Below are 21,268 nucleotides of genomic sequence, written 5' to 3' on the forward strand. Positions count from 1 at the left end.
GGAAGAATGATGTCCATTTTTGGTTTATTTGTGTTTTTTTTTGGGGGGGGGGGGCAGCCCATATTCATGCAGCAGGCATTAAGGAAATGCAACCCAAGTGTTTTTGGTCTATGTAGGACAATCTGCTCATACTCCCGCAGGCAAGGTGCTAAAACTGATAAGTACCGGTGAAGATCGATCGATCTATCTATCTATCTATCTATCTATCTATCCATCCATCCATCCATCCATCCATCCATCCATCCATCCATCCATCCATCCATCCATCCATCCATCTTCTATACCCTCATCTCCTATGCAGGGTCACAGGGTCTCAAGCCTATCCCAGAAGCTATGGGCACAAGGCAGGGAACAACCCAGGATGGGGCGCCAACCCACTGCCAGGCACACACACATACACACACACGCACATGTAGGGTAAACATATCCTTATGGGGACCACTGATTTTTCATGGGAAAAATTCTAATGCTAACTATGACAACCTTAACCCCTACCCTGCCCTAACCATAACCATAAGTAACCTAACAAAATACAAGTTTTTTTGCATTTTTAGTTTTTTCATAGCAGTCATCGATTTTTGTAAAATAGAGTTTTCCCTTATGGGGACCAGGAAACCGGTCCCCATAAGGGAAAAAAACGGATATTTATCACGTTATGGGGACATTATGTCCCCATAAGGATAGGTAAACCCGCTCGCACACACACACACCATTCACAGCAATATGGTCAATTTGGTAACTCCAGTTCACCTTAGCATGTTTTTGGACTGTGAGGCCGCAGGTGAAGATCAATACCAATAAAGTAAACTGCATAAATGGGACATATTCGATATTGCTGTTCATAAAAGCATCTGCCAAGTGAACATAACGATGCTTGTCAGCGTGATATTCAGAATACCCATTGTGAAAAAGTGCAGCACTGAGATCAGTACTATTTAATGTGAGTAACCGAAAATGAAAGTGGTTCTGTGTTAAGGTTTACAATGTTCTTCATTCACACAGCTGCCTCAGTGTTATATGGCGTAACATTAATGGGTTGTTTATCTGTAGGACTGTGGCCCAGTTCACCTCCGAGCTCTGCCCAGCGTGTGGAGTCTGTGTGGGTCACTTCCAACTGGAATGCATGAATTGCCTACGGCGCGTGTTCTGTTATAGACTGGCATCTTGTCCACAGTGCAGACTGGCACGCACCCTCTATTTCCTGGAAAAGGTTCCAGTCTTGCAATGACTCTGAGTAAACCATCTGGAAGATGGATGTTTATTTAATGGTTCCCATACTTATCAGGCAGGCAGGAGTGTGAACCAAAACTGCTGCTGCCCACAAAATTTGCCAAAGTAATTCATAAAAGGACTTTAATAAATTCTGGAGCTTATCCCAAGGAGGCAAAAGACATGAGGCAGGGGACTCGCTGTGGGAGATGCCAGTGCAGTGCCGGGAACACACACTGCACTCACGCACCTTGAGCAATTACCACATGTTTTTGGACTGCAGGAGTAAACTGGAGTGCCTGAAGGAAGCCCATATATAAGGTCACCAAGGATCTTCATTTACACGGAAGCCGTCCCTGCAAGATCCCAAGATGCCTCTGATCGTGATGAAGCCTAATAAAACCATCTGAAGTTTATTGTGCAGTGTAGGAACTTTTACACATCTAGTCTCGAGCACTCTCCACTGGGATCACTACTTGGAGGGGAACCACGTCCCACACACAGAAGGGAGGCAGGATACAAACAGGTACTACACCACTGATAATGATGCATGTTCTTGGATGATCGAGATGATAACTCTGGGATAGCACTGTGATGTCACACCACTGTGTGGGGGAAGAGTGCATGTTCTTCGCATGTTTGGATGTCTTTTCTCCCTCAGTTTAACACTCAGGGTATTTGACAGATGGTGCCTCTGTATTGTCTGTTATGTTTGCCCGGTGATTGTCTCTTTCAGGATGTACCCCAATCTGTGCCATGCTCCTCAGATTAGCTTCAGCCTCAAGTGGTTATGGAAAATGGATCTGGCTTTTGATGCATGGACTTCATCCTCTATTCCAAGGTTCCATTTTTTTTTAAACTAAATCAGATTTGAATTGGCCCTGCAGTGGGTTGGCCCCCCATCCTGGGTTGTTCCCTGCATTGCACCCGTAGCCTTTGGGATAGGCTTACAAAGAAAATGGGTGGATGGATGAAAGTTTGAATGGGCTGTTAGACAAAGGAATGCACAGCATTAAGATTCTAGTGTTATCACAGATTTTTCGGGGACAGTTTTCACAATTAACTCACCGCCACCGAATAAAAGTCTTCTGCTGCCCGAGGTCACTGAGTTAGAAAAACAGGAAAAATAATAGTTTCCTTTTCAGAAATTTAGTGCTTCTTGCTATTGTCTTTAAAAAGTGCTAAAATTCACCCTTGTGAAGAACTACATCTCACAAGCAATCACAACGTTAATGGAGGTAATGAAGGTCTTAGCAGGGGATCAGAGTACCGGTGGACCATGTGTGCTTCACACAATTATATCTGACTTACTGACGGTCATTTCGCTAATTAGCGATAGTAAAATTTGCCAGCACTAAGTTCAGCAAATTCCACCCGCCAGCCCCCCAACCCCAGTCAGCAGTTTTTGCCGCCAGCTGTTTAGCGGATTATGCTTCTATCATTTTTTTGTTTCTCATTTTTCTTTCAGCAAAAAACAGCTACAGAGATCCTAGCCGATGGCCCCCAGGTGATCTGTGTTTGAGACCCCTGGTCAGTACAGTATGTAAAAACAGATATCAGTGGTCCTGTTGGTTTTTTTCACCCATGAAATAATCCTGGAGGAAGTTAGGGAAGGTCCTGCCAGAGAGTTTGGTGGCTTTGGTCGCTCCCTGTTGGTTCGTCTTTCCTGTCAGCTGACCTCCTTTATCCCAGTGCCCTCCAGACTCTACAGTCCTCCTGGTGTGTGGCCACACAGCGTTATAACAAAATCAAAAACATACCAGCTCTTCTCCAATTCCTCTGATTAGGAGAAAAAGTACAAAGAAAAGTAGATGAAAGATGAGAATCGGACCCATAAACAATGTTTGATGTTCCATCATCGAGTCCAAAGCTGTGGATTACCTGATATATCATGTATATATATTGTTGTATCTCGTTTGAAATATAAGTAATGCTAAAAAAAACAATGGACAAAATTGCACATTTAAATCATTTTCAGTCCTGGTGCAAAATCTGCCCACTTTTTCCAGGTCTCTCGCTGTCGGGTCTGGATGATGATGCACTGTTATGTGACCTCAGATCCTTCTGTGAGACGTACATGGGGTCCTGCCCTGGCTCTAGGGACAGCCCAATCAGACAGCTGACCAAGTCGTCCGGCAGCAGCGTTTGGTCCTGGTACCCTTCCTCACGGTCCCTCTGGGCCCTATTAACCTGCAGCTTGTATATCGGCCTGATGCAGGTGCCCGGTCCCGGCCCGCATTTATCTGGATCAACGTCCCAGGGCCAGCGTCTCAAGAACTCAGACCCCTCCAGGCCACAGGCCGCACCTTCCTGGCTGAGGCTGTCCTCCTCGTCCAAGAACTCTTCTGGAGCCAGTGGCGAGATCTGGGGCTTATATCCAGAGTCCTCTTCCAGAAGTGGGTTGGTCCGTACTGCCCCTTCGTCCGGGGTGGGGTCCTCCACTGCTGGCATTTCCTCTACGGAAGTAAGGGGGGGATCCCTGTATATTGATTGCCAGGTAAAACTGGAATCACTTCTCTCCCTCTCCTGTGGTTTAAATCATGACAGACAGGATGAGGAATTAGTTAGCCCTGTCATTTCACGAAATAGTACTTTCACCATCAACATATGCATGTAAAAGTACACAGTGCATTGAAATGTCGTTTCCCTTCGGCCTCCTGTCCTGCTGCACATAAATTCAAATACAATAAACAAATATATTACATCCACAACACAATAAAACACAATAAATGCAATATAAATTTAAATATACCATATTTGTGAGTATACAAACATATATACACACGGTACTGTATATTAGGCAGTCATGTTTTGGAGAGATTTCGAAATGGCTAAGCTGACACATTTTGACAGACATCATAGATTTGCACCAACATGAAGATCATATAAGCATCATTGTCTTTGACTGCCTAAAACTTTTGCATATTATTGTGTGTTTGTGCATGTGTGTGGGTATGAAACATTATTCTGTGTGAATGTTTCATTACCTGCAGTAACATAGTCACACTGCTGTTTTCAACTCTGGGAAATGTTGCGAACAGCCACTGAGGTGCCAAACTTATGCATGTTTTTTTAATCCTGTAAAAAAAGATTTAAAGTTTAAGAGGTGGACTACACCAAACAGAAAATGAAAGGTAGAGCAAAAGAGATTTTAACTTTGTGCTTAAGGCTAGAATAGTTTAGAATATGTTTGTGGTTATGACACAAGTCATTGCATAAGGTTATCCTTATCTTATTCATTCATATTTTTTATCTGTTTATCAGGTCATGGGCAGAGCCCATGTTATGTTATGATCAAATAAACTATGAGAATATGAGTCACTGAATCACTTGGACCAGTGTTTCCCAAGCCAGTCCTTGGGGAACCATAGACAGTCTGGTATGGTGCAAAGGGGAGGGAGCAAAAATGTGGACTGTGTGGCAGGGAGCAGGGAGGGAGCAAAAACGTGGACTGTCTGGCAGGGAGCAGGGAGGGAGCAAAAACATGGACTGTCTGGCAGGGAGCAGGGAGGGAGCAAAAATGTGGACTGTCTGCCAGGGAACAGGGAGGGAGCAAAAACGTGGACTGTCTGGGGGACCCCGAGGACCGGATTGGGAAACACTGGATTGCAAGCGGAAACCCACAGTAACCCTGAAAGAACTCTTGGATTCTGACTGGATTTAACCCAGAGACCTGGAGTCTCAAAGTACAGGTGCTGAGCCTCTTATGAGGTTATTCTGCCCTTATCAACAGGCTATGAATGTGATTAGAAGCTAGTTTAAAGCCGGTTACCTAGCACAATTCCAGTACATCAAACCCAGTACAATCAATGCAGGAATTGATACTGCAATGCTGATCTTAACACCTGGATCATCTGTAGAAAAAGAGATTAAAAGCCTGAGAGAGAAGACTCAGCTGTGACATTGCAGAGAAATGCATTAAAATAGAGGGACAGGTGCAGTGCCACTAAAAAGTCTGGACACCTATTGACAGGCAAGATCTAAAGGCTTTGGAAGTTCTGGATTATCTTGTGAGCAAGAAATGAGATGGAGTGCTGTGACAGATGACCTGGGCCCCACAATCCCCTGACCATAAGCCCTATAGAGCTGGATCGATGTGCTGGATTGATATGTATTGCTTCATTGCCTAGAGGCTATTTACTATAAAGTGAATAATATAACAAAGATGCATTAAAAGCAGGTGTGTCCAGACTTTTTACTGTTACTGTACTGTGCACATGTGAGCCTGAGGTTTGTGTAATTCAAGCAGAAACAGGAGACATGAACAGAAATCTATTTAAAAACCAAAAATGACTCAAAAATGACTCAAAACAAACACCATCTTGCATTAAATAGCCAAACAGCTTACGCTGTGGTAGGTGAGAGTTTTTCTGTTGTTGAGTGGTAGATTAAGTCCTACAACCAATGATCTGTGCTCTGTCTTAATCTGCTTTTGCCTTGATTATGGTCTCATGCCTGTACAGACACTCCTCACTTAACGACCGAGTTCCGTTCCTATGACTAGGTCAACGGATTGGTCGATAAGCGAGAAGCTGCCCCTTATCAATGTTTCAGGCATACTGTACTGGTGGTGGGTTTTCTGTCAGCCATCTTTAGATATTGTTTAGATATGTCACCTTGGCACCATTTCTAACACTTTTAGTACATATTTAGAAATGTTAATGCTGTAGTGTACTGTATACTGTAATAAAAAGAATAGAGGAAATTAGCTCTACACATTGCTGAGGTTTGCATACTGTAAATACAGGTAATTATTTTTATTTACTCTGAATAAACAAAAGGTCTAAAGGAAAGTCCAACTTGATAACTTTGTTTTAATTTGCATATCTCGATGATTTCCTCAAAAAGGTCAACAAAATTTTCTGCTGCTGTCTACATCTTGCCACCTCACCACTGATACTCTGATTATGCAGGTCAAATCACAGACAATACAGATTTATAGATGAAATATGTAGTCTTTATGATTGGGAATACTAGTGTAGTGAATACTGAGCGACTGCGGGAACGACACTAAGACGGAGAAAGGTTGATGTGAGCTGAGATGCTTGACGCTGAGACTCTGCCCTGTTATCTCCTCGATCAAGTTCTCCTACAGCGTGTAATACCGCCTGGTGGGAGAGCTGGTCTTAAGTCTGCGCGTCATTAAACAGGTAGGTTGTTAAGTGATGAGTGTCTCTACTGAATGCGTTTGTATTTTTCTACTTATCCATTTGGAAGCTTGTCTTCATTGTGTCTTTGATTTGTACAGCTCTCCTGTTTGGTTCTTGTTTTTATATCTATAGAATGGTTCTTTCTCCAACGGTATCTTGCACTTCAGATCATTCAATGGTAGCTCAGTATAGCTGCACATTTACCCAGGTGGCTCCTTAACAGCTGAACATTTGTGTGATAATATCTGGCTGATTTGTACATCACCTTGTATAATAATATCTGGCTCATTTTTACATCACGTTCTGTGATAATATCTGGCTCATTTTTACATCACGTTCTGTGATAATATCTGGCTGATTTGTACATCACCTTGTATAATAATATCTGGCTGATTTGTACATCACCTTGTATAATAATATCTGGCTCATTTTTACATCACGTTCTGTGATAATATCTGGCTCATTTTTACATCACGTTCTGTGATAATATCTGGCTGATTTGTACATCACCTTGTATAATAATATCTGGCTGATTTGTACATCACGTTCTGTGATAATATCTGGCTCATTTGTACATCACCTTCTGTGACAATATCTGGCTCATTTGTACATCACCTTCTGTGACAATATCTGGCTCATTTGTACATCACCTTGAACAAAAGCATCTGCTAAATAAATAAATGTGTATACAGATTGACCAATAGAGAGTTAAAACATATTTCTCTTCACACTGAAGAGCAAATTTGTCAGCACCATAACGTCAACTAACAATTCCAGGAATAAGTTGGAAATATAAATGAATAGGTTTCTAGGTAAAAGTACAAAGTCATCCACATAGCTAGACCCGATAGCCACCAAAAAAATGAGAGAGTGAAGGAAAAGCAGCCAATGAATAATCAGCATATATGTGGTACCTCCTTCAGGACAGCTGGAAAAGCATCCCAGGAGGCCACCTCATGGAACTGGCATGGAGGAGACAGGAGGGTCAGCCAGTCTCTGGACCAATTGGGGTTAAGCACCTTGCTCGAGGGCCCAATGGTGGCATCACTCAGCCAACCCAGGGATTTGAACTGGCAACCTTCTGAGTCCAACCCACAGAGCTGCACCCCCACCCCTAAACATTTGAGTGGTACTGTATGTCTCTTTAAGATATTAGATGTAAAATGAAGGCAGGTGGTTATTGCCTCTGACCTCCAATCTGAGCTTCTGGGGAGGGTGGGAACCAGCAGTTGACCCCCTCCCCCTCTGGACCTTCTCCTGCTGAGTTGGAAGCTGAGACGTGAAGGCTGAAGCTGGTGGTCGCAGTGTCAAGCCACATCTGTCCAGATTCTGGGGCTGCCAGGGTGACTAGAACAACACAAGGTTTCATTGTGATTTTATTTTTAAAAGACGAAAACACTCTGGAGATAAATAAATCTAAAGAGTATATTATACAGCACTTTATAGATCATCAGAATGAGAGTACTGTTTAATTTAGAGAAAATTTTGCTGCAAGATTTTAAGATGAAAATACATTTTGTTGTAGATGCCATTCAGTAATAACAATTATCCAAATGGCAGAGAAACACCTCAGTAAAGACAGAACGCAGGCCAGAGATATGAGGAATGATGATTCTGTATTTTCGGCAACAGAGCAGGTTAAGGAAAATGCAGCTGTATTTGAAAAAACAACATCAACAAACCTGTTGATCGATAACAAACAAATATGCTGGGATACTCATATAATGGCTAAACCCATGCCGCGTGAGGGCAAGCTCATCTGCTGGACATGGCAGAACAGAGGGCTTTTTGAGTGAGCAACGCTGCATGTGGTGTCGGAGGGAGAGAGCGAGTAAACAGCTTTCAAAGTAGCACGTTTAAGTTGTGGCTCTTCCTTCCTGTCCCGCTCGCAGAAAGAGAAGATAATTATAGACTCCGCGACTGAAAACAGCCCTGCTCAGTTCAGACGAAATTACAAAAGCTGCCGTAACTGGAGAGTACTTCAAAAAGGGTGGCAGTAGTGCTCTCTGACAAATTGTAAATTACACCGACCCGAGCTGCCCCACAAATCACATGGCTTTAAAAACACATACATATTTTTGTTCTAAGCTTTAAGACCACAGAATACGGACTGGTGGGCAGCTGGCCCAGGGCCCGGGCAACCCCAGTGAGGTTGAGGGCACTCGTCTAACAGAAAAAATGTCACATATATGCAAAATCCCCACTGTGGATTAAGGCACTGATATCATTCATGTTCCATAAAGTTGTGACATGCTAATTTTTTATATCTCTCACCCATATGTATATGGTCTCATGGTGGGACTCAACACACACACACACACATATATATATTTTTTAGATGTTACAAAATTTGAAACAATTCTGAAAAGTAATAGTTTGTTTTGTAGTCAAATTATGTTGTCGAGGCATGAAATTTACTAAGTAGTGTAGTGCATGATGGGTAAGGTTTTTGGAGACTAATTTCATCAACTGCAACTGCCATGGGCAGGAACTAGGTATGAATTTGGAGGGGGGGCATGGTCCATTTTTGCCCCAGATCCCAGTGCACAGTTGTTCCACCACTGTATTGACTGAAGTGATTTGGAGTTACAGCAGCCAGCTGACCTAAACATTCTGAACTAGTTTCAGTCTGACAGTCAGACAGCTTGCCCACCAGACCATCAGCTGTTTAAAAATTTGGGGTTTCATTGTAATACAGCTTCCTGGTTTCCCCTACATGGGAAACTTAATTGCACCCTAGCACCCAAGAAAGCCATTTAGAAAAATGGTGATTCAGAGGGGAAGGAGAGGAGTTACCAGAAACTGAATGAAGGCTTACAGTAAAAGGAGAAAATCCCTTTATTCACTCTGTGCTATTATGACCTGTGCTGCTGGTAACACTACAAGAAAGTGACTGTACATAAACATGGTGCGTGACGGCACAGACATGCATGTTAGTACATAAACATGGCGCGTGACGGCACAGACATGCACGTTAGTACATAAACATGGCGCGTGACGGCACAGACATGCATGTTAGTACATAAACATGGCGCGTGACGGCACAGACATGCATGTTAGTACATAAACATGGCGCGTGACGGCACAGACATGCATGTTAGTACATAAACATGGCGCGTGACGGCACAGACATGCATGTTAGTATATAAACATGCTGCGTGACGGCACAGACATGCATGTTAGTACATAAACATGGCGCGTGACGGCACAGACATGCATGTTAGTACATAAACATGACGCGTGACGGCACAGACATGCATGTTAGTACATAAACATGGCGCGTGACGGCACAGACATGCATGTTAGTACATAAACATGGCGCGTGACGGCACAGACATGCACGTCTACATAAACATGGTGCGTGACGGCACAGACATGCATGTTAGTACATAAACATGCCGCGTGACGGCACAGACATGCATGTTAGTACATAAACATGGCGCGTGACGGCACAGACATGCATGTTAGTACATAAACATGGCGCGTGACGGCACAGACATGCATGTTAGTACATAAACATGGTGCGTGACGGCACAGACATGCATGTTAGTACATAAACATGGCGCGTGACGGCACAGACATGCATGTTAGTACATAAACATGGTGCGTGATGGCACAGACATGCATGTTAGTACATAAACATGGCGCGTGACGGCACAGACATGCATGTTAGTACATAAACATGGTGCGTGATGGCACAGACATGCATGTTAGTACATAAACATGGCGCGTGACGGCACAGACATGCATGTTAGTACATAAACATGGTGCGTGATGGCACAGACATGCATGTTAGTACATAAACATGGCGCGTGACGGCACAGACATGCATGTTAGTACATAAACATGGTGCGTGACGGCACAGACATGCATGTTAGTACATAAACATGGCGCGTGACGGCACAGACATGCATGTTAGTACATAAACATGGCGCGTGACGGCACAGACATGCACGTCTACATAAACATGGTGCGTGACGGCACAGACATGCACGTCAGTACATAAACATGGTGCGTGATGGCACAGACATGCATGTTAGTACATAAACATGGCGCGTGACGGCACAGACATGCATGTTAGTACATAAACATGGCGCGTGACGGCACAGACATGCACGTCTACATAAACATGGTGCGTGATGGCACAGACATGCATGTTAGTACATAAACATGGTGCGTGACGGCACAGACATGCATGTTAGTACATAAACATGGCGCGTGACGGCACAGACATGCATGTTAGTACATAAACATGGCGCGTGACGGCACAGACATGCACGTCTACATAAACATGGCGCGTGATGGCACAGACATGCATGTTAGTACATAAACATGGTGCGTGACGGCACAGACATGCATGTTAGTACATAAACATGGCGCGTGACGGCACAGACATGCATGTTAGTACATAAACATGGCGCGTGACGGCACAGACATGCATGTTAGTACCTAAACATGGCGCGTGACGGCACAGACATGCATGTTAGTACATAAACATGGTGCGTGACGGCACAGACATGCATGTTAGTACATAAACATGGTGCGTGACGGCACAGACATGCATGTCAGCCCTCACAGAGAAGTGTGCACACTGCAAGAAAAAAAAACCAAAAAAACCAAAACCACACGCACTCGGTGAGCGAGCCCATGTCTCACCATTTTGAAGGCGCTTCCCAGTGTCACATTTCCTCATGTGTAAGTTGTAGCTGGTAATGAAACCTCGCCGTTGGCCCAGTTCAAGAGCCTCCCACCGGATGAGGATGCGAGTCTCTTCAGAAGTTTGGATCGACACCTTAGGTCCAGAAAGTGGCACTGAAACAGGTTATAAAGTTGTAGTTTTCTGCCATTTGACTCAAGTGGTGTGGGAAGAGTTTTGAGATTTTAGGCGTAAGAGACTTCACAGAAGAGCCCAGTTTACGACCAATTCTGTTCAGCTAAAGCATAATCTGTTCCGGTACAGCATTCCTGTCACTCCTAGAGGACTGGGCTCCCCACAAGAGTCACACATTCTAAAGACAATACAGCCTCTCCGCAGGTTATGATAAGGTTACGTTCCAATAAACCTGTCGTAAGGCAAAAATTTCCTAAGGCAATAATGCATATTGATACAGTACATCTAACATAACAAATATCATAGCCTAGCCTAGTCAACCTTAAACATGCTTAGAACTTATATTAGCTTGCAGTAGGGCAAAATCATTAACACAAAACCTATTTCATAACAACGTGTTGAAAATATCATGCCATTTATTGAATAATGTAGTGAAAGTGAAAAAGATTTACCTATCGTAAAGTTGAAATATTGTAACACGGACCATCGTAACCCAGGGAGCGTCTGTACAATTTTATGTCGGAAAACTGAATTACAGTAATACCATGTATTCTTAACTCAATAGAAACACTGCAATGAGTGATGACCTTTGAACTTACCCTCCTCTTTAGAGTACGCCTGGGTAGTAGCTGGATCAGAGGAACCATGCAAAGCCACTGCATACAGGGACACGTTGAACTGGATCCCTGGCTTTAAACCTGTAATATTCAGCAAACACCTTCACATTTTAATGAACTTGTTTTCATGCTCAGTGTTAATAACAATCCACACTGAAAAGTCACATTGTCCATGGGCGGTTTGGCCTGGGTTCCTGGGCCCATGTCCCGAGGAATGCCCGCCTCTGTCTCTGACTTAGGTTAAAGAACCTAAAAATATATCCATGTAAAAGCAAACAAGGAACACATATGAAGTGGCCACAGAGCAGACCAACAGAAAAACATCTCAGCTCAGCCATGCTTATAAAAGTGACTGATGAATATGAAGACACCTTGCATCGGAAATCACTTGCTGCCCACAACTGGTTTCTCACCCCAACTTCCTCTAGGTTGCTTCTTAACAGTGTCAACTCTCCTCATGGTGTTAGGACATTGGGGATGATTACAAAAACGCTCCTATTATGCTGCTCAGGTGATACCTGAATTACAGCCGCAGGTAAGACGTACCCTGTGCGTTTAGTGGAGAGCTCACCTTTTCATGCAAATCTCACCTTCGATGTATGTAAAATTGTTTTCTGGAGGTATCCTCTTCCACTGTACATCCACAGAGCTGCTCTGCCATTGGACTACATAGCAGACCAATGAGCTGTTCCAGCTAATATAGACCTCCCACATCAAGAACATGCGGTCTTCACCCACAGGATCCAAACGCATCACCCGAGGAGAAGGCAAGCCTGCAGAGAGATGCACTATGGGGTGAGACTTTACCACGTCATGGTGTTGGATTCTGGTTTACCACTATGTGTTTCTGGGAAATGCACCCTTAATAAAATCCCCTACCACGACTGAACCCTTTAGAGGATGCTCTGCATTGAAACAACTGCTGATGCTGGAAAACATCAGTCTACCAAAAATATCAAGTTCTCATTCATCGGCACTTTATTTAGAAACTCCCGCTGCAGTGTTTGTAGAATTACCAAACCTGGGTGCGTGAGGGTTATACCCGCAGGCGCTGAGTTTCCAGAGGATGTGATGGCGCTGATGTGCAGGACCTTCATGCTGCGTGGGAGCTGCAGCGTGCGGCACGTGACATTAGCTGCACAGGAGACGACCTCCATCCCGCCGTATGTATGTTCGTATGTGACCTCGTAACCTAAGATAGCACCACTGTAATCTTCAGTACTTAAGGGCTGCAAAAAACATGACAGACAGATGTCAATGAAATCCATTGTATGAATGTGATTTTCCAATGTTAAGGTACATTACTCTCTTCTCAGGAGAAAATGCACTGTGAAAGTTCAAAGTAAACCAGTGAAGTTTACAGTTAAACCTGGAATATTCATAGTTGTACTATAAAGTTTACATTTCAGAAATGTTTCACTTTTGTTTTACTTTAAAGTTCATGGTCACCTCTTCCGGGGTTTATAATTCTGACAGTTTAGAGTTCAACCTTAGATTTCACAGTAGAACCACGAAAAGTTGCCAATTCACTGTAAAAATGCATGGTTGAACTGTGAAAGTACATCAAACATCATACGTCAAACAAGTGTACAGTTTTACTATGAAATTTCACAGTGCAATTTTTTCCTGGTCCCAATAGCGGAAGAGGCAGGGGGCAGACGTGCCTCCACCCCCAGGCCCATCACAGCAGGGGGGCCACTGCAAAGTTTACCTAGGGGACCCCTCCGCCACCCCCCCCCCCCCCCCAGCCGGCACATTTTACAGAGTGCCCCTTTTGATATCAGACAAGAATCAAGAATTCACAACAATTTACAGAGAACTGCTCTCTTCAGATTGGGAAATTTTTGTGACATGCCCCGCATGTCAGCGCCATCACATCTCCGCCTTAAGGTGTAACCTTAACCCCCTCCCACACACTGTGAGACCCCTCCTTCTGTCCTAAACTTGCTGGAATAGGCTTCAGGCTCACTGGGACCCTGTCCCCCACTCCCCATCAGAGACCATGATGTTGCTCATGACCCCAGATGTCGCAACGGGGAAGCAAGGCAGGACTCCAGCTGTCGGGAGAATACGGGGTTTAATTGAAGGAATATGTTTACACACATACACACCATGTTACGAAACGTCACAACGTTAATGACCGGACTGGAGAAAACATACCTAATGCAGACTTAAATACATTGTACTAATCAATTACAACAAGAAACAGCTGGTAAACATGGGGATTCCACACAAGGTAGTGAGGAGGCATGGCACACGGGAGGATCAGACGAGCCGGGCATGACACCAGACTTCTGTCAGCTGCTCCTGTCGCTAAGACCTTCATGGTGTCCACACAGTAAAGCCTACTTCATTTTACTGTGTGCCATTACAGTCCATGCAGAGCTGTGACTAATCACGTGTATGTACTGCATTTGGCAATGGGTGCAGGTGATTATGGTCAGCACATGTGTACAACAATGAGACTCCATCAGAGGGCAGACGTCTTCTTGGTATGAAAGAATTCTCTTTTTTTACTATTTCGGTATTTTTTTACTATTTCATGCTCCTGAATATGTCTTTGTGTTCATTCAATAGTGACACACACACACACACACACACACACACACACACACACATATATATATATATATATATATATATATATATATATATGCACACTGCAGAAAGCAAACCACTTGAAGCCTCTGTCCTCAAATGCACAGGCATTTTATCTGACACTTACACTAGAGGGTTTTCACTTATCTGTGCTCTATAGAATTTAAACCCATGACCTTTATGTTAGTAGCATAATGCTTCACTTGTTGAGCTACAGGATGCCTTCCGCTTTTCTGCCCCTGCCTGTCTGCCTTCCATATCCCCTCCCTATTGCTTACTGCTGATGTTATAGTGCCCCCTGTAGGTATCTCTGCTACCTGCCTGTGCTCTTTACCATCCTTGGTTCTCAAGTTAGATAGATAGATGTCTTCAGACATGAAATTCAAACCCCATGTTGTCTCACTGCACCTCTAAGACAGACTTACAGCTCCATCTGATATGTTTGGCACTGAGTTAGTTGAAATGGATCATGATCCTGTTGTCAGGTCTTGTCATGGCTGATTGATTAGCTGCACAGGTGGACGGAAAAGCAATAGGCAACAACTTACAGGAACAGCTAAATAATGTGGTTAAAAGTGAAGAAAGGGTGAAAATCAGCATATCCAGAAGCTTGCATGCGCAGGATTTTTTTAGGGTTCAGGGTTTTCCGAGAATCATTTACAAATTGGTTAAACAGCGTTTTCATAGCTGTAATAACTGTAGCAAGCTTCATGCAAGATGTCAGCTCAGGTTAGGGAGCAGGCACTGGTACAGCGCTTTGCCTCACCCACCACATGACAAAATACCTCGGGGTCCCACTTGGCAGCCAATCCATCACAGCAGCAGCTACTCCCTGAGTATGGCCACCATCAGAGCAAGCAGACCAAAAGATGGTGTACCCACCTTCAGAGACCTGGCCACTCCCCGGTCTGCGTACCTCAGAGAGTGCCGCCACCAAAATGCAGAGTTTACAAAACTCCCGCAACAGCAGGGGAAGACAGTCATCATGCCAAAGAGAGAAGAAGTTCCACACGACTACCCAAAAGGGCCGCCTCAAACTGCGACCCAAGTGCTGCTGTGTAGAGAGTGATGCCTTAGCACCAAACCAGGTCCGATTCCTAACAGATCTGGCCCCATTGGCTCTCCTGTGGCTTCGACTCTTCCGGGGATCAAGCTCCCAAGACCTTTCCCTGTGCCTTTCATCATACGTGCAGCCTTCCTGTAGGTGGCTGCAACAGAGCTACTCCCACGGAGAGCACAAAAGAGTCCTGTCTGTGGTATTGGAGCTGGGTGAACATTTTTATGGTGGCTGGAGCGCCAATCCCGTTACCAACCTCCAAATTTTTCCCTCCAAGTTGGAGGACGTCATACCCAGGACCAAACACAACATAATTCCCTTAATACGACACAAAGCCTTGCATCAAGAAACTCCCATGAAGAAAACTATTTGTCTTTCCATCAGATGTCACTAAGTGACTGACTCTGTATTTGACTGCTCTTTGTCAGTCTGAGATAATCGTTAGACCACAACTAGATCAGTCAGATATGCTCCACAGCTCACAGAGATCCACACCCAGCTCCACATGTGCTTCAAGTGGCATTCGATGTTCACGCCTCCTCCTCCTCCTCCTCCTTGGAGGCCTGAGCATGCAGCGAAGGAGAAAAGTTGCTTGTCGTTCAAAGAGAAATTTTAGACCATTACCTTCCATAAAACCGTCACATTTCTCAGTCCGTTTCCTTCAGAACCTCCAAATATTCTCCACACGTCTAGTTTTCGCTTTGGTGCTGACAAAAGAGGAGATCAGATTAGAAAAAGATGTTGCTCTTGAAAAAGGACCGCTTGGTGATTCACTGGGTACCACTATTGCCTCATCCTGCCAGTGCCGTGTGTTCTTGGGGGAGTGAAACTTAGAAACTTTTGTTTCTAGCCAACTGGACTACTTCAGTAAAAAAATGTACTTGCCCTTCATCTCAGGTATGTGGGTGGGCTTAATTTCCAGCCTTGTGTTCAGGTCGAGTAACACAGGCCTGTCTACACTAGACAAAGTACTATGTTCACAAGGCGATTATCATTTTGAGATGTTGTGACTGAGTGCTGTGTTTACCTCTCCCTGGGCTCGTTGTTGATACCGGTGGACTCCACAGGCTGCATTTAAGAATCCCTTCTAAAGTGCAGACTTGGAGCTGAAACTCATAGCAGGTCAGAGGCTGAAGGCCTTGCAGCAGCAGCACCCCCCTGCCCTGCTCTGAACATTCATGCTCCTGCTGCACAAAACACCACATGGTCAATTGCACATACTGTACACACCTGATGAACTTCCCTTCAAAGGCTGAATTGGTAGAGCCTTATTTTTACTGCAACGTTGCCTGTCTATTGATTTACTTTAACTATAGCTCAGCTCAGTTCAACTTTAATGTCATTATGCAATGATGCAAATGTACTACGAAAAGTATGTTAGTGTAAACTCCAAAAACCAGTATAACTTATCAGCCATTAAAATATTTTTACTATAATAACTATAGATAGATAGATAGATAGATAGATGGGCAAATAAATGTATTGTAGCATCTAGCAGAAGTGCAAATAACAAATGTCAAGGTGAGACATAAAGTTCGATTGACCATATAGCTTTCATGCACAGTAAGGTTATGCAGAGTAAGATCATACAGAACATTTACAAGCTTGCAAGAGTCATACCCCGAAATCTGAGCCATTTCTGGGTGATTTAATCCTCACTTTGGGTTTCAGAACCTCAGATTCTGCACTCTGCCAGGTCAGTGTGGCCAGCATTGAATCATTCTTGAACATTATGCTGATAATTTTTGGTGTGTTGGGTATTTCTGAAAAAAAAGGAATTTTAACACCAAAAGAAGAACAAAAAATGATTAAGACCACAACCTTATTTATTCGCAAGATTTTTTGCTATGGAAATCGACTCTCTAATGTACAAACTTTTTTTTCTTCTTTCTATAATTAAAAAAAAGTGGTCTTAGCCAGCCTTCATTAAAGTACAGGGGGAAAATAGCACTGAACTCACCTACATCTTTGGCGGACAGCAGGAACATATCAGAAACAGCTTCTCCAAGAGCATTCTGAGCTTTCACATTCACCACGCACTCAACGTTTGCGTCAAAAACGGACCAGGGCACTTTGAGAGAAGTTGTATTGTAGTTCCAGTCAAGAAATATGTTGGTCCCGTTTTTGCTGCAGAAGGGATTATTTCCATTCTTGTTAAGTGTGACAAAAATAGCAAAGTAAGAATGAAATAGCGTATATCTGCGATTGCTCACTCAGCAAATGTGACGCTGAAATTGGTGGGAAGGTGAGTCTCCTTTCCTCTCTCCCAAAAGCACTCCACCTGCTCTGAATCCCTTGGAGCGAAACATCTGAATTTGGTCGGTTTGTCTGGGGCATCTGCAGAGACAAAGTTTTACATGCAGGTCTGGAAATTAAGCTTGCCCACTTACCAGAGGCAAGTAATTTGTCGAGGACAATAAAACCTGGACAATATAGCCCCTCGGAAATAAAAATAAAAAAATTCATACAAAAATAAACTGCATGTCGGACGTCATAGTGTCATAAGTTTATATGACAGGTTTTAATCCTGGCAACACTCACTGAATAAAAACACGGCAGTCACGGCAGCAGATGCGGAGGGATCACTTACACCCGGACTGCAGGTTCTGGCCACAGATGACCCACTCGCTCTTGTGCTGGCTGGTTTTGCATATCAGCTCAAGCTTTGGTGTGTTGATGTTGGTCAGATTCAGCCACACGGTGGAGCAGTTGAGCATCCGCAAAGGTTCCTGCGCTTTCCCGTTTAGGTAGATGGAGAAAGGGCGGCCGCAGTGCCGTTTCGGGGCCCGGCAGAGCACTCTCAGGTCCGATCCCATCGGGACCACGGGTCCGGCGTCCATCTCTAGCACCCCCTCACAGACGATGCTGATGGCGCCTGAGGACAGAGGCACGAAGCAATAACAGCGATGAGAAACCGAGGTTTCCTGCGGGTTTCAAACGCTGCGTCCAAAGTTACGATTGATAGTTTCTTTTCTTGTTTCGGGTTTAGAAAATGTAATGGTGCAATTTACGGTCAATAGTAAATGAAATATAAATGGCAAGTGCGCTGGAGGATTAACTGCATATTAAAGTATGTGAAGCTTTGATTGTTATTTTATTACGATATTCAGGATTACTCTGCAAACATTTAGAAGTATTTCTAAAATGTATAAATTATAAACATACTTACATCCCATTTTCAAGTCAAACATATAAATGAATATTAACGCCAAGGGCTTCCTGAAGAAATCCATATCGTTCTGTTTAAGCCATGATTTGGCTCTCTGTGTATAAAATAAATAAATGTTAAAATGTTTTCCATACTTGAAAATACATAAGTGCACAAAAATCTGACATTAAATCAACTTCAAAGAAATGAATTGTGTTTCATTTGTACAAAGTTCACTGCGAGTTCATCTCTTGTACAATCTTAGACTGGGTAAGATCATACCTAAGTGGGCGTGAATACTGTGTTCCAAAGCATTAATGCTGTTACATGCAGAGTCCCCCAACACTGGTGTTATTTAGCCTGTACACGCTACAATTGTCAATTATAATTAATAAATATAAGATCAGCTGTCATCAGTATGCAGATTACACACAGCTATCTGTCACTGGCTCCTGATGCACGTGGGTCCACTGGCTGCTTGATTGCATAGATAACAAACTCAAGGATGTCGCAAAACTTTCTGCAGCTGAACAAGGATAAAGCCCAGCTGTTTGTGAATGGGAATGAAGTACAGAGGAAGGATATACTGGTGTACTTGGAGTCTCTGAAAGCCGAAAAACCAGTTAGAAAGCTGGGAGTCTGTTTCAATGGTCACCTTAGCTTTAACAGCTAAGGTATGTCTGCATAACATCAAACTACCACCTCTGTAACATCTCCAAAGTCCGGGGTATTCCGTCAATGTTCACTGTAGAAGAAGTCATACAAGCTGTTGTTTCAAGTAGAATAGATTAATGTAAAGCACTCCTGTCTGGTCTACTTAAGAAATCTATTTCAAATGTACAGCAGGTCCAGAATTCCACTGGCAGAATGTTAACATGCACCAGTCACAGGGATGACATCATACCTGCTCTTAAATCCCTACACTGCTATAATGTTAACATGCACCAGTCACAGGGATGGCACCATACCTGCTCTTAAATCCCTGCATGGCTAGAATGTTAACATGCACCAGTCACAGGGATGACATCATACCTGCTCTTAAATCCCTGCACTGCCAGAATGTTAACATGCACCAGTCACAGGGATGACATCATACCTGCTCTTAAATCCCTGCACTGGCTTCCTGTGGCTATTTTGTTAATTTGTAAATGTTTTCATGGTCTTCAGTAACCTCAGTAACATGTCTCAGCAGGGGTGGATTAACGCACAGGCTAGATATGGCTTAAGCCTAGGGGCCCCACGTGTGCCAGCCTGCAAGGGGGCCCCCATTGGCGCAGAGGGGGGTGGGGTTGGGGGGCCCACAGACTACTGTAGCCTAGGGGCCTCTGTGCACCTTAATCCGCCCCTGTGTCTCAGGTAGATCTTTCAGATCATCCGAGAGAAATTTACTGATTATTCGTATAGCCTGGCTGTGGAGAGAGGAGGCAGCTTTTAGTCACCATGATCCCAAACTCAGGAACCCCCTCCCAGAAAACTACTGACAGCTACTGAATGTCTTGGTGCTTTCAAACTAGGCTGAAAACGCATCTTTTCCACAATGCATATAATAATCTACAATAGCCAGTTATTTTACTATTTTATGCATGTAAAGTTATTCATTTATTTTGGAGAATATGGGGGGGTCACTCCCCCCAGAAGAGGTAGGGGCTAGAGTCCCTGGTATGATAGGGATTATCGTAGCGTCCCCTACAGGGGTGTCAGAAGCATTTTGAAGGTGGGGGGGGGGGGACACTGGCATAAAACTAATATCTTATGTTGAATGTGGGGGGGTCCAAACAAATAATTATGAAATGTAAGGGGGACACGTCCCCTTCAGATTTAATGGCGGCGACGCCCACGGCCCTCTACCGAGAACGTGGATGCTTAAAGTCATGCATTTTTTGGTGGAGTTTTATTATTATGATTATTTATTGATTTATTTATAAAAATTGATTCCATTTTTTTGGATGCTTATTCGTATTTCCTGTATGTTTAATTCCTTTCTTTTAAATGTTTGTGAGCTACACTGTTCTTAAAACTGTGCTGTATAAATAAAGATTGATTGATTAATTATGTGAAAGCCAGCAGAAAATCGATAAGCTGACATGGATACAGCTGTGTATATTGGTGGTAAGGTTTACAGAATAATATCAGCTGTCATAAGAAAACTAACAATTAGTAACTAACACATTACGTTTTATTTGATGTATATTGTAGCCCTAAATTTAAAGGCATTTTATGGCTGACATTTTTTACAATGTGGATTCTTTTTCAGTTGACCTATATTGCGGCAATTTCAGCATAGGGTAAGTTAGACATTCTCACGGTGCTGACCTACATTGTTAAATATCTTCACTTTCTTATAGACTCAGTGGGGTCCCAAACCCCTCGTTGGGGCTGCACCAGTCTGTAAAACATAAGTACAAAAAGACAAATTTGATAAGGTACAGAAACATACAATTTTAAAAGGATAAAAACGTAAGATCTTGTGCTTTTATATGAATTTATACTATACTACGATTACGAGCATATTACGAGATAGTTTCAGACATTAGATTTCAATATGCAATCTCAAGGTTCCTAACAGCATATTTCAGCTTGAGAAATTCTATAATAGACTATAAATAAAGGAATGCCTTCACATTTCTGAGCCAGAAATTTTCTTTAAAAGTCATATTA

General features: G+C 43.4%; 1 protein-coding gene across 1 annotated transcript; it reads right to left on the minus strand.

The window, feature by feature from the left end:
- Positions 1-1,096: 1,096 nt before the first annotated feature.
- On the minus strand, positions 1,097-18,719 carry il23r (interleukin 23 receptor). The gene is made up of 15 exons (XM_072699800.1): positions 18,632-18,719; positions 18,053-18,337; positions 17,676-17,799; positions 17,423-17,589; positions 17,083-17,225; positions 16,490-16,649; positions 16,087-16,169; positions 12,829-13,036; positions 12,398-12,580; positions 11,790-11,888; positions 11,016-11,171; positions 7,551-7,706; positions 4,982-5,063; positions 4,197-4,287; positions 1,097-3,735 (listed from the first exon to the last, which is right to left on the minus strand). Exons 1-15 carry the CDS (start codon positions 18,693-18,695, stop codon positions 3,184-3,186), a joined length of 2,553 nt encoding a protein of 850 aa, XP_072555901.1. The 5' UTR covers positions 18,696-18,719; the 3' UTR covers positions 1,097-3,183.
- Between the last annotated feature and the right edge of the window lie 2,549 nt (positions 18,720-21,268).

The sequence above is a fragment of the Paramormyrops kingsleyae genome, chromosome 15 (assembly GCF_048594095.1).
Source record: "Paramormyrops kingsleyae isolate MSU_618 chromosome 15, PKINGS_0.4, whole genome shotgun sequence".
NCBI lineage: Eukaryota > Metazoa > Chordata > Actinopteri > Osteoglossiformes > Mormyridae > Paramormyrops > Paramormyrops kingsleyae.